Source organism: Xiphophorus maculatus, chromosome 13 (assembly GCF_002775205.1).
Source record: "Xiphophorus maculatus strain JP 163 A chromosome 13, X_maculatus-5.0-male, whole genome shotgun sequence".
In the NCBI taxonomy this organism is placed as follows: Eukaryota; Metazoa; Chordata; class Actinopteri; order Cyprinodontiformes; family Poeciliidae; genus Xiphophorus; species Xiphophorus maculatus.
This window is the reverse complement of record NC_036455.1, coordinates 11,615,285-11,629,421: the sequence shown is the minus strand read 5'-3', so window position 1 is coordinate 11,629,421 and position 14,137 is coordinate 11,615,285. Positions and strand designations below refer to the sequence as shown.

The following is a 14,137-nucleotide window of genomic DNA, read 5'->3' as shown; positions in this document are numbered from 1 at the left end:
GGTTATTTTGTTTGTTAGAAGTGACCTTTAAGTGTTCACATATACCTTACTGAAACATATGTAGGTTGAGTCTAAATTTGACTTCCACTGTTCCTGTTCATTTTCAGAGTCTGGACGTTATCCAGTTAATTGATGAGGGAAAAAAAGAATATGGAAAAATATTTTTTTTTCCAAGACTTGATGCAATGTTCCATTGTCTAAATTTTGCATCTGTTCATTTGTTTTAGCTTGTTATATAGATTTTGACCTAGATTTAGAATAATAAATCAAATTAGTAATGAATTTTTGAATTCATTCCCAAATATTGGTCTAAATAATAAACTATTCCTGTACCATTTTCATGCTAAGATGAAATGTGTTAGGAAGTTTGGTTTTGCTTACCTCCTCCATGCAGCCTAATTACAAACACCCCTTAGTGTCTTTTAAGAGCTTTTGTGTTTTAATAATATCCATTTAGCTGGTTTGTTATTTGCACACCAAGCCCACGCATTGCGTTCTGTCCAAATAGACACTGGGGGCAAATTAGGACAATTAAACATTGGAGTGTTCTCCAACCTTCAGAGAATGTGTGAATTAACAGTGAAGCACTTGGAGAATGAAATATTGAAATCAGAAAGTGGCACTCTGCCTGCGTGCTTTGTGATGCATTAGGCTGGAAAGTGCACATGGCGGTCACTAATGCTCTTGCAGCTTTAAATCATTCGTGATCTCCTTTCTGCACATTTCACTCGTTAAACTTTAAACACGCTTTTATTTTTTGTTTTAGAAGCTGTTAATATTCTCAAATGCTTTCTTGTTCCCCCTGTTTGAGTTAAATTATTAATGAAGCTTTGCATTGTGTGGAAGAATAAAATGATTCATTTTATTTATTTTAAAATAAATCACCTTGCAGCCAAGAGTATAAACATATGAAGCCTTTTAATGGGGGGAATTTTTTATTTTGTTACCTTGCAATAAATTTGAAAAACAAACCTTACATTGTAGCAAAAAGACTTTCAGTATTCAAGATGCCGCATGAACAGACTAGTAAATACATTATTGTGAGGAAACGCATAAGTATTGCATGGGAATGCAAAACTTTTGTGAGAGAACGCAAAACTTATTGCACAGGAATGTAAAACCTTCATAAGGTAATGCTAAAAAACCTTTGTGCCTGGATAAAAACAGATGATTAAGTTGACTTGCTGTTGTCCTACAGAAGCAGGACCGGATCGAGGAGCTGAAAAAGTTTATCGAGAAGCATCGGTATCACATCCGAATGCTGGAGACGATACTGAGGATGCTGGACAATGACTCACTGCAGGTCGAATCCATCAGGAAGATCAAGGTTTGTCAAACAAAATCACAGAGATGACAAAAACTACAGAGACACACAGCTTTATTATTTAATATTTAACTAAGACTGAAGTATTTGTGCTTTCTCTCCAAAGGATGATGTTGAGTACTACAGAGAGTCATCGCAGGATCCAGATTTTGAGGAGAACGATTATATATATGACGATCTCGACCTGGATGAATTCCGTACGTGTAAAAAATATTAGTGAAATATTGAATAAATAATTACAGGAGTCTTTTGGTGCAAACATTGTGACTTCCCTTAAGGGGAAAACATCTTGATTACACATGAAAACAAGTACAGATGTCATCCTGTGCAAACCTGGTTGTATTGTACTCCAGTGGAGGTCTTGCAAAAAAGTCACTTTAAACAAGTATAAGCAGTCCCATAAATATTTTTTGGTCATTTAAGCTAAAGAATGTGTATAAATCTTTTAATTACATGGACTCTACAATAAATAATAAATATTTAACCATGAGCTCAATAAGTTGAGTTGGTCTAGATCAAACCTTGACCTATAATAACAAAAGAGTACAAAAGACTTAAAAATTCACAATAGAGGCTGAAACCGTTTGTCTTTTCTGTTTCTAGCTCAACCATTACTTGCCACCTCCCCACCAGGACCCTCACACTTGGAGGACGAGATCTTCCAGAACTCCAGCAGCACACCGACCTCCACCACCTCATCCTCACCAATCCCTCCTTCGCCTGCCACTTGCACTACGGTGAGAAAAATGATCCTTTTCATTTTACGCACATCATCAACTATTTGTCCTTTCTGTTTGTTTTTACTTTTGTTCTTCCTGGTTTTTGATCCTCTAGCAATATGAGTTTAAAAAAACTAATCCATTCATTTGTATAAAGAAAGAATGGCTTAGATTGTTTCATCATTGACCTGAAAGATGTCTGAATGTAACAATGGTAATCATGAACAATTAAGTCAGTTATTACATTTAGCTCAAATCAAGGCACATCAGTATCTAAAATATGTGCAGAAGATAATTGCACCATTATAGAGCCTTGCCATCTGCTCTTTATATTCTCTTCTATTGGCTTCCTTATCATCTCTTCTGCTTCTACACTCTCATTCAGTGGGTAAAAGTAGTTATTATAAGACTGATATGTAAGTGGGAGTTATGGTATTATCCACTGCTGATCAGGAGAGTTTTTTCTGGGATTAAATGTGAAAGATATTTGTGCAGGATGATACAATTACTCATTGAATATGTAAACGTAATCTCAAATGTTTCACGTTCACATACTAACACTGACATAAGAGAAGCAGAGTATTTGCTTCATTCCAAATTACTCTAATCAAAAGTGGTTTTTACTTTTTTTGGTCATGCAAACACTAAAGCATTACACTTTAGTGTTTGCATAGTATTTAGCAAAATTAAAAAGACGTTTGGAAAAAAAACTGAACTGGTTTCGACTGGTATAGTACTGGCCTCAAAACTGGGAAGTGTGTAGAAATCCTGCAACAAAAAAATCCCCTATCTCTCCCAGAGCTTAATGCTCGGACCACTTCATTATGTACTTACTCCAGAGGTTCAGTTCTGTAGACTCCAGTATCACTGCTTCACAATCGATTCTCACAATATACCATCTTCATTTATTTATTCATACTTTTGTGCTCTGTAGATAAATAAAAATATTGATTCTTATAGTTTTTCTTCAATGAAGGTAAGAAAAAAGTATTAATTCTCCTCTGAATCTGAAAGTGTAAATGTTTGTCTTCTAAGTAAATTTATATATTTGGTCTTTTTGTCAAATTAATGCATCTTTGAAAACATTCCCTCTTTTAAAAGATTATTATCACATTTTAACAAGTCATTTTTCAAATCTTAGGAAAATTGTTCAATATTTATTAGAACTGAGACTGTATGTTCAAGTCAAGCAAATGAATTAGGTTGGGTTTTTTTTTCAGTTTTATCAGAAATCATTTTGATTCTCAATCATATGCACTCTTTAAAAACATGCTGGATCACCATATTAAGTTGCTATAAAATAATTCAATTCAACTTTAAAAGATGTTGACTGTTCTGATAAATATCATTTTGAAAATGACGAGGTTTACTTTTTTTTTCAAATGTAATTTATGATTCTGTTTCTGATGTCAGTTTTTTTCTGAAACCTGATTGTGATTCAATTTCCAGGAGAACTCAGAAGATGACAAGAAGAGGGGACGTTCAACGGACAGTGAAGTCAGTCAGGTTGGTATAAATGCTAATGTAAGTATTTGTACTGTAATGATTAAATGTTGTTTTTGAGGTTTCAAATGTAAATAACTAGAATAAATGGACAACTCAGATTTCAACTCATTAATATAATTTTACATGTTTTTATGATGACTTATGTTCTTGAGCTTTTAATACAATGCACAGTTTTTATTAAAGTATTAATTAATTAATTGCCAGTCTTTTTAAATTCTAATTAATCTTGAATTTACTGTGCAGCAGAATTTAACAAACAAAATTCTCTTTGTTCCTTTTCCAGTCACCGGTGAAGAATGGAAATCCCTCCTCGTCATTATCTTCTTCCTCCTCTTCCTCCTCTTCGTCTTCTTCCGCCTCGGGGCTCACCTCATCCTCTCTGGTTTCTGTTGCGGGCGGAGGCATCGGCGGCTCTGGAAGCAGTCATCTTAGTGCAGTGGGGGGTCCTTTCTCCAACACCTTAGCCAGCAGCTACAGCAACGCCACGCAGCAGCCGCCTCACCCGTCGGTGCAGCAGCAGGCCAAAAACTCGCCGAGCTCTTCGGCTCCCATCAACTCCAGCACCTCCACCAACAGTCACAACGCCTCGTCGGCGTCCTCGCCACCCAGCACACAGGGGCTCCTGAATTCGAACTCCCTGCCCCAGGCGCCTTCAGGTCCTACGGCGACTTCCAACAGCCTTGGCCTCAGTCTGGGGCCCTCTCTGGGGAAAAGCTCCATCTCCACCAGCCCCGGCCTGTCAGGGATGCCGGCGTCCCTAAGCAATATGGTGGGTCTTCTCTCAAGCTCCACCCCAACTCCCTACGCTCAGGCGGCCGCCTCGGGCACGGCCAGCTCAGGGTTACCGGGCTCTCTCGGCGGCGTCAGCAGCACAACGACCAACAGCGGGGTGGGCGCCATTGGTAGCAGCAGCATCGCGGTCGGCGGGCCGACGTTCTCGCAGGGAGGCATGCTCGGCACGGCTTCTATAGTGGGGAGTGTCGGCTCGGGGATTCTGGGTTTGGGTTTGGGTTCAGGTCAATCGGGAGTGCAGGGATCTTCCCTGGGGCCGCAGAGCCCCATCGGGAGCTTAGCTCCTGGAAGCGGAATAGGAGTTATCGGAAGCAACAGCGGCAGCTCAGGATCCGCAGGGAGCGGAGTCGGAGGAGGAAGCTCATCCCTGTCCGGTCGACCGCCGAGCAGACAGAAGCAGAATGGTAGCACCAGTGAGTATCTGATTTCCACCCAAGTCCGTTCATCTAAATATAATAACAGACATTTCATTTATTGAGCTACGGAGTTAATTTTGATGGTTTGCTCTCTCTCTACAGGTCACAGTGCTGTGGTAGCAGATAGCACAACAGACTCCGCCCTCAACAGTGCCACCCAATCACAAAGCAGCCAATCCTCATCTCTGACCTCCACAGCCAATCAGCTGTAAGTTTAAAGTACAAGAAGAACTTTGGAAATACATTTATTTTCTTCAGCCTAACCGATCTTCAATATTTGTTTATTTATTTATAATTTTTTATATTTGCTATATATTTTTATTGTTATATTGCTGATTGGCTGAGCAACATGTCATATGTAAAATATATCAATTGGATCAATTGCGTCACTGTTTCTCCTTCCCAGTAAGGACACTGGTCCCAGTTTACTTGGCTCCATGGGTTTGTCATCCACCTCTCCATCGCCGGCGTCCTACAGTGAGGCTAAAACAACAAGCGGTGGAAGCCTTCAGAACGGGCCGCTGTCCTACTCACAACCACCCGAAAGCATCAAGGTGAGGAGAATGCAGCTTGTCTGCTGTGTTTCCTGATCTTCATCATACCTTTTATTCACTGATGTTCTCTGAATGTCTCTCTAATTAGCTGAGTTTTGGTGGTTATTGTTTGCACAAGCTTTTATTAAAGAGGGTGTGGAAACAAACGCAAACTAAACTTCCCACATTTACTGTAAAAATAAGAAATTAAAACAGAGAATAATTTGCCTTCCATTTAACAATTATGCAGCAATTTATGATGGTCTCTGGAATGTTTGAGGCTGTAATGTGATAAAATGTGAAAAAGGCGAGGGGTATGATTAATCCAGCAGAGTTGTCTTAATAATATCCTGATTTTCTAAAGGTCTTGAGGTTCTTCTTTGCCTTTCGGCTGCCTTTCCAATCATTTCCAAAGTTTCTTAATTCAAGAAATGACCAGTGTTTTGATTTAACTATAACAGACAACAAACATGCCTTAATAACTGATTTGAAATGGGACCTTTGGGCACTTTTTGCTAGCAGGTTGCGACAAACTATAAACCCACCAGACACCATTTTAATCCAAATTTATCTCTCTTTAGGGAGCACTTCTTGGATGCAAATGTAGAATTTTGTTCCCATCAAGCTGTTATCGTTAGTTGTGTTTGTGGGTAGAATTTGAAAAGCTGGAATAGCCTTTTTGTAGCCAAATGCAAAACAAAAATTGTCCTTTAAATGCATTATGTCTTTGTGTAGCACAGATTCACATAAATTTTCACAGTTGTGTGTTCATCTGCAAAATCTAGTAAAAATCTGGGAAATATAAAATTTACCAACTTTTAAATGTATGTAAATGTAACACCAATTGCACAAAAACATCTACAATTTTCACTGTTATTGTTTTTTTTTAAATAACTTCAAGCCAAAATGGTAATATCATGTTTGAAAAAGTAAGGGGAACATGTTCAAGAGAGAAAGTAGCAGGCGGGGACCGATAATGCAGATTGTTAATTGATCACCCTCATCTGTTCCACCTCTAACAGCACAAGTTTTCAGTTTACTGGTTTAGCACAATGTCAACCAAGAAAAATATCAGCAATAACCCATCAATAAGCGAAGGGTGGTTAAAAAATATTTTCAAACAGTCTTTTGTTGAATTTTCTGCACTGAGAAAAACAACCAGTTGCCAATCTTCTCAGGAGTTAAAATTAAAAAAAAAAATTCAGTGAGATCAGAACGCACAATGCTCCGAGAAATTGTGAAAGACCCCAAATTTCAATTTCAGATTCCACACGCCTCAGTTAGCATGTAAAGTCAATAAAATTGATAAAGACAGAAAGATACAAATGTTGCAAGGAGAGAGCTTTGTGATGAAGAAATAATGACAGGACAATTTCAGGTTTGCAAGGTTTTATGCAAATGAACTTTTGGACATTTTGGAACAAACTGTGAAGTATGGAGGAGGGGAGCTGATAATAAGTGCATGTTTGTGGTCATAGCCTGTTGCTACTGTGGTGCAATTTTTCATTTCTAATTTGGTAAAAAAAAAAAAAAAAAAGCAATACTTTGGAATATTACAGATTTCAAGGACAAATGAAAACGTCCTCAAAATCTGGGTCACACTTTTTTGCAGTGTTGAAATAATCCCCTGAACCCAGGGGAGTGAAAGAAAGAGTTAAAAAAACACAAAAACAGTCCCAGAAGTAAAATCTAACATATTTCCTTGACAACCTGACCAGTGAAGCGGGAACTGGCGTTCCTCCGCCCAGAACGATACAACAACTCTGCACACACATCAGGGAGAATCTGTTTTCCCATGAGTGTCCTTGTCTGTCCTCATCAGCCCCAGGAGCCTCTGAGCAGGTCCATGGCCGAGCGAGCAGCGCCCAGCTCAGGGATTGAGGGAGATGTGTCCTCCCTGCACCTTACTTCAGGTAGGATTCACACCAACATGTGCTGCAGCGAGAGGACCGAGGGGTTACCACCGAGCAGAAATAGAAACGCAGCAGATTTAATGGAACTAAATGTCATCTCCCTTCCCACTCTCAGCCGCTTCTGAACAAAGGCTGCAGCTGATATAATCATCCCTGACTCAGTTTTATTTCTTGTCTCTCCTTCTGCTGCATCATCTCTTCCCTCCCCCCCTTTACTTCCATTCCCTCATTTTTCCTGTGTTTTCTCAGACATCTTCCCAAGCAGCACTACGACCCCCTCGGGGCCCCCGTCAGCACCTCAGTCCTCCCTGTCAGAGGTCAGCATCCTCCCGTCACTGGGCGTCTGTCCACTGGGGCCAGTTCCCCTTTCCAAAGACCAGCTCTACCAACAGGCCATGCAGGAGGCGGCGTGGACGCACATGCCCCACCCGTCCGACTCAGAGAGAATCAGGTACAGTAAACTTCTCACAGTTCTTACCCTTTTATTAAAATAATTACAGATAAGAGGAATCAAATGTTTGGGTACAGGATGGAGACTCTTAACTATGGGACTTGTTGCCCTCAGCACTCAGTGCACCTCCATTTTGGGCCTCATCAAATGGAGGTGCACTCCATTTGATGATTTAAAGTAATTTCCTCTGATCTGTTCATTCTGTAAAATTTGACTCTACTAAATGTTATCTACAGTCACTCATTGCCATTTTCATAGTTCAAATTGCGGCTTTTTGAGCTTCTGAAAGCATCCTTTTAAGTGTTTTTTTATTTATTTATTTAGTTTTTTATGAAAACAATTGATGTTAATTATATCTAGATGTTCAAAATAATAATTAATACATCATATTATGTAAGATATAACTGGTCAGAATGAGAATCAAGATAATAATAAATAGAAATGGGATGTAAACACTGCAAGCACATACTGACTAAGTATTTTTGGTTTAGTGCAAATATCTTAGTACACTTGAGATGAGATAAAATCCAGTTCTGGATTAACAACACGATTTTTTTTTTGTCTATTCTAAAGTTGTGTGAAAGTTTCTGAAAATCTGTTAGAAAAGCTGTCATGATCTTAAATATTTTAAAGATACAGATACTTTTTAAAATTATTTATACAGTGAAAGCACAAGTCAAGACCAAGTAAACAAATAAATCTGGCTTCGCTTGCTTTCCTTAACAATAAACCAAACCTAAAGGTAAGCAAACATCACTCAATAATTTATTAGGCTTGAATGAAAAACACAAATCAATACACTTGTACCCTTTTAAATACAGCAAAAATAAAAAATTTTAACATTTTTATATGTCTATATTTTGCATTTGTTTTCTGGGTTTTTTGTATTTTTAGAAAGAGCGTTTTAAGAATTGTTCAAATTCATTAACTGGCATTATAAATGCGCAAATATCGGTCTTTAATCTCCCAATGAAAAATCTTTTTTTTTTAAGTATTTCTCTTTACACTTATGATGCCAAAAAGATTCAGCCGATTTCTATTCAAATGAAGCAGCTTAGAGACTCTTCGTCAGCAGTGCGTTTCATATTTTCTGAAGCTCAGATGTTCTCTGTAACGATGCACACCTGCACACGGATTCACAGTCAGAACCCGGTTTGCTGCTGCTGCATCTGCAGCCCACACATCAACAATTGACATTTAAATCCAAACACTCGACAGCTCTCTTCCAACACTACCTGTTTGTGTTTTACAGTCGCAGCAGAAAAACGCTCCTGTCTGTTTCTGTTTCTTGAGTCTGGTCCACTTCTAATCTCATGCAGTTATTTTTCTGCTCACAGCCATAATTTCTGCTGCTTGAGTTGAAGAGCTCACATTAGTCAGATATTCCGAGCTTCCACTCTATAAAGATTATGATGTGGTGGTTGTTATTTTTCACGCCACACAGGATCTAAAAATACAGAACTTGGCTTAAAATGCACTGTTTGCTTAGCGGCTTAAAATGAATCAGCGAGGGCAAACTTTGGGGTTGTGGAATCCTTGTTCAGATTTAATTTGAACTCAGTTGTGTTTATCTTAAAAATGTACATATATTATCCTAAAAAAAACACCCACAGTATGCCACTACTGTTCTATAACCAAAAAAATTGGATTAGTTATATTCTTATTAATTATATTCCTTCAAATTAATTTCTCTTGGAATTGGTCCATTAGTTTCATTTAATTAGAGTTAATTAACCGGCAAGAAACAAAGCCAAACTACAAAATCAATCTGAAAATAAAGAAGATTAAGAAAAAGGGTTAAAGGAATAAAATGAATAGACGTTCTAAAACAGTTCAACAATGGTTAAAATCTGTGAGCAAAGCCGTGCTGCAGTTCACTGCCTGTTAGAGCGCCTTTAAAAATGCATGAATGCCTTATGTGGGCCTGGAGTGCTACACTTAGAAAAATTGATAGGTTTGTTTTTAGATATTGTATATGTGGTCATTTTAAATAATAATAAAAATCAAGTATTGATTATGCTAGTATTATATTAAAGTACATGTTAAGCAGCTCTTTTGTGGTGTGAGAAAGTATTTTTGAATTGAATAAATAAATTCACCTATTTTGATATTTCAATAATTATTTCATGAACATGTGTTGCAGATCATCAAACTTAGTTGGATTGGTCAACACTGTTACAGACAAGGTGATTGTTACTGAGTCTCTGTGTCATTGTTGCAGGCAGTACCTTATGAGGAACCCCTGCCCCACCCCACCTTTCCACCACCAGATGCCACCACCTCATTCCGACACTGTAGAGTTTTACCAGAGGCTTTCCACGGAAACGTTGTTCTTCATCTTTTACTACCTGGAGGTAATTCTGTGTTCATGTAACACAGTTCTACTGAAGAGTTTTTAATTCTAATTACACCAGATTATCTGATGATGAATGCTATGAACACAGCAGCCTTTCCTGATTTACTTCATGTCCCTTCGGCTCCCCGCTGTGTGCAGGGCACGAAGGCCCAGTATCTGGCAGCCAAGGCCCTGAAGAAGCAGTCATGGAGGTTCCACACAAAGTACATGATGTGGTTTCAGAGGCACGAAGAGCCCAAGACCATCACTGATGAGTATGAGCAGGTCAGTTTGGATTTCTGATCACCTGATAATCAAATCCAGTTGCTGCAGTTATTGTCCTTGGCGCTGATTGTCTGAAACCTCAAGAGCAGAAGTAAGGAAGACTGACAGTAGAAATGATCTTCTGGTTGTCCTAAAATGCTCTCCACTCTGTGCATTAATGCATATTAAGGTATATTTCATGTTGAAACTATGAAAATAGGCAGTTACAAGGATTTTTAGAGAGAGTCTGTAGTATTTTAATTAATTGTGTGTGATTGTGACTAATAACCCCCACAGACACTGGGGGCAACTTTCCAGGTCTGAATAAATATGTAAAAGTAAACAGAGTATTCAGAAATATGTATTTCCAGAATTTAGTGAATAAATAGATTTGTAAAATCCCTAGTTTTATGTCCAGCTGTGTGTCTTGGATTTGACTTCAGTTCAGAGAAAAGATGTAAATAAAGATTGGAAGTGGGCTGAGGACCAGTCCCTGGGGTACACCAGATGTTAATATTTTTCCCAATGTTTGCTTTTTTTTAGGGAACATACATTTATTTCGACTATGAGAAGTGGGGCCAGCGGAAAAAAGAGGGGTTCACCTTTGAGTACCGGTACCTAGAAGACCGAGACCTCCAGTGACACGCACAGACACCGACGAACGGACAGCTGAGAAAGTAAGAGGAGGACAGACAGACAAACGAATGAAGACGGGTGATCCGCCTGCTGACATTCCTGGATTTGACCTCAGCTCTCTGGGGGGAAAGGAGACTGAAGGGTCAGCGTAGGGGTGGGGAAGGGGGCGTGGCCAGGTTTGCAAATGCACATTTGAAGCCCCCTTCCTCCCGCCTGACCCTCCAAACCCGCCTTACTATCCTCACACTGACAGAGACAATTCCTCCCACCCTGTCATCTCCTTCCTCCTTCTCTTCTCCTCCATCCCTCCATCATATTATTTTTATTTGCGTCCTTTATTAGCAGCCAGACATAAAATCAGTCTTGGTTATCAGAGAATTATGTGCTTTTCGTGCTCTTGCGCTGACTTTACGTTCTCTCAGTCCCATGAGGACCAAAGAGATTTTATACACACAATTATTTAAGAAATCGGAGAAGTAACCATCAAATGCCGCAGCAAGAAACAATTTCTACCTGTTTTTCCACAAACAATTTAAGCAAACATGATTTTAAGCCCTGAAAACTTCTTCAGATGATTGTAGAGGTTCATAATTGTTCAATTTAGACCGAAAATGTTAGATCCTGTCATTCCACCCTGCTGTTCCCTCGAGTGTTTGTTCTCGCCTCAACAACCTGACTTCACCTTTCCGTTAACACCACCGCCGCTCCGGCGCCAGTGGCTGTTTGTCGTAGGTGGCACCACGGGCCTCGCTCTACTCTGTTGTGTTTCTTTATAAAAGCCCAAAGAGCATTTTTGCGAGGTCCAAAATTATCCTGCACTGTTTTTACTTCCGTCAGGCCTGTGGTGGAGGAGGGTGACACACAGCCAGAGAGGTGCTGGTAGTAACCGACTCTTACCTGGTGGGCAGCGTTATGTCACGCTCTGCAAACAGATGCACAGAAATAGAATCCAACTTCAGGTCTCTTTCCTCTGGCGGTATCTGTTTACATGGATTGTTTTTCGCACCAACAAGGCGAAGGTGAACCAAAACAACGAGACAAAAATGTCCTGGATACACTTTTTTCATTGACTGCGACCTTAAAGCAAACAAATTCCTAAAAAAAATATAGTGTGTCGAGGAACAGAGGTTGAGAGCAACTAACGCATGTGCAAAAACATAAAATTCAAGTAAATGAAGAAAAGATATTTCATCAAATTTACAACAGTGCTTCAAATAAAACACAACTGAATAGTTTTCCTTCTTAAAAATCTCACAGTTAATTCAAATCGAAGTCATCTAAGAACATAAACTAATAGACCAGAACTGTAAAGGCAAGTTTTTATCTTTTGAAACAAAAGCTAAGATGTAATAGTGTTTTTTACACATTTTTTATGAACTTGCATTTGTTGTGAGATTATATAACGCAGATCTTATTCAATTCTGTTGTATTTGCAGAGCACTTCTTTTCCTGTTTTGGGCGTGAATTTGAAGCTCTTTTGATGTTTTATAAAGATTGGATTTGCACTTATAGCACGTTATTTAAGTTGCTGCAGATAATTCAGGGCATATTCTACTAAAGCAGCAATTTGAGTAATAGACAGCATCATATCTGGATTTTCTGATGAATTGGGAGAAATTGAAGCGATTTGTAATTAATCCTAATTGGAAAATTTGTGAGTGAAGAACCCAACGACACCTACCATCGCCGCGGAAACACTTACAAGCTTGTTTTCTGCTTTCTGATGATTTCAAACAGTGAAAACAAAAACTGCCAGCACGACTAGATTTAGCCAGATTACAAGAGAGGATCCTTGAACATGAAAAGCTGCAGGTGTTGGATGCTTCCAGCAGCCAGGTTTGTTTTGCTCATTCAGGCCCAGCTTCCTCCTTTCCTTCCTCCTCCTCCTCCTCCTCTATGTGCCAAAGAGCACAAACACCAGCACTGCTGCCCACTTCTCCTCTGTCCTGCAGGTCTCTGCTTCATGTTTACACTCTCATGGATCCAATTAAATTCACAATGAACTCACACATACATAACAGCCTGTGTACCATCCTGGACACCTGGACCACTTCCTCGTTTTGTCCCTCTTTCTTTGTTTCTCTCTCAGCCAGACTCCCCCCTTCCCCTTTTTCTTCTTCTTCATGCCAGGTAGATATTTCCTTTATTTCTCAGGAAGTATTCAATTGACCATTTTATGAGGAAATGTATCAGCCAGCACAACAACAAGCGAGCAACCTTTCAGCAGCAATTCGTACTTTTAATTTTGGCCTCATTTGGGAAGTGTTTGCCTGTGTTCGTACTCAACAGTGGCCCTTTTCATTTCACAAGAAAACAAACAAAAAGCATTTTTCTTTTTTAATAAAATAAACAAATATTCTCCAATGTTTGGAGCAGCTGCTGAAAGAGAAACCATCTTTATATTTTGTATTTGTTGTGGTAGATTGTATATTACTTTTTTGTTTTCAGAAGTGAGGAAAATCATTTTAAAGAAAACACAAGGATGGGGCTCTGTGTCCTTTTAACAGATCAGTTACTTCTTGACAGGAGTTTTTTTTTGTTGTTTTTTTAAAGCCAAACACAAAGACAAGACACAAACCTGACACGTATTCACTTGACTGACAGTCCTGCTTTTAACCTTTTTTGTTTACTGATTTTTGACAAGTGGGCGGGACGAGAGGTCGAGCCCAAATGTGAATCTCTTTGTGCTCCTTGTCAAAAGTGTTGAATAGACTCTCATTCTTTAAACCTCTCCTTTTTGTTTTGTTCATTTTTTTTCCGTTTGTTGTTGTCGTCAGACAGCATGGAATAATGACACTTGCAAAGTGGCGCTGAAAAAGTAAATGATGACATAACCATGATAAAAGGATTGTAAAATATTAATAAAAGAATTACTTTTCAGAAATCTGTGCTTGTTGTTTTTTTTCCCCCTGAAATATGTTTGAGCTGAAAGTGGAAAAAAATACATCTGCAGGTTCCCATGGTGACCAGGAGAAATTGGTTGGCAGGAAGAAAATTAAAATAATTACATACAGACATTTTTTTTTATTGATTTTTAATACAGATGTGTAGGCCTACTGAAAAAATATAGAAAAGGTTTGAGGAAAAAGTTCTATTTTTTGTTGCTGGGAATAAATCAAAACAGGAAAAATTCACAATAAAGTTTTTTTTGCATTTTACATAGAAAAAAAAAGGAAAACATTGCATGTGTGCTTTAATTTTGGCAATTTAGATTTTTGCTGGTTAATGTTTCCCCTACTCCAACATCT

General features: G+C 38.8%; 1 protein-coding gene across 1 annotated transcript in view; it reads left to right on the top strand.

Moving 5' to 3' along the window:
* LOC102237633 (CCR4-NOT transcription complex subunit 3-like) overlaps positions 1 to 13,773 on the top strand; it is a 29,096-nt gene extending 15,323 nt beyond the window's left edge. The window contains exons 8-19 of the mRNA XM_023344913.1: positions 1,199 to 1,327; positions 1,431 to 1,521; positions 1,928 to 2,061; positions 3,493 to 3,549; positions 3,833 to 4,754; positions 4,860 to 4,965; positions 5,164 to 5,311; positions 7,113 to 7,203; positions 7,453 to 7,654; positions 9,876 to 10,008; positions 10,149 to 10,274; positions 10,797 to 13,773. Coding sequence (XP_023200681.1) covers positions 1,199 to 1,327; positions 1,431 to 1,521; positions 1,928 to 2,061; positions 3,493 to 3,549; positions 3,833 to 4,754; positions 4,860 to 4,965; positions 5,164 to 5,311; positions 7,113 to 7,203; positions 7,453 to 7,654; positions 9,876 to 10,008; positions 10,149 to 10,274; positions 10,797 to 10,895 — 2,238 coding nt within the window. The 3' untranslated portion in view covers positions 10,896 to 13,773. The remainder of the gene's footprint in view (positions 1 to 1,198; positions 1,328 to 1,430; positions 1,522 to 1,927; positions 2,062 to 3,492; positions 3,550 to 3,832; positions 4,755 to 4,859; positions 4,966 to 5,163; positions 5,312 to 7,112; positions 7,204 to 7,452; positions 7,655 to 9,875; positions 10,009 to 10,148; positions 10,275 to 10,796) is intronic.
* The last annotated feature ends 364 nt before the right edge of the window (positions 13,774 to 14,137 follow it).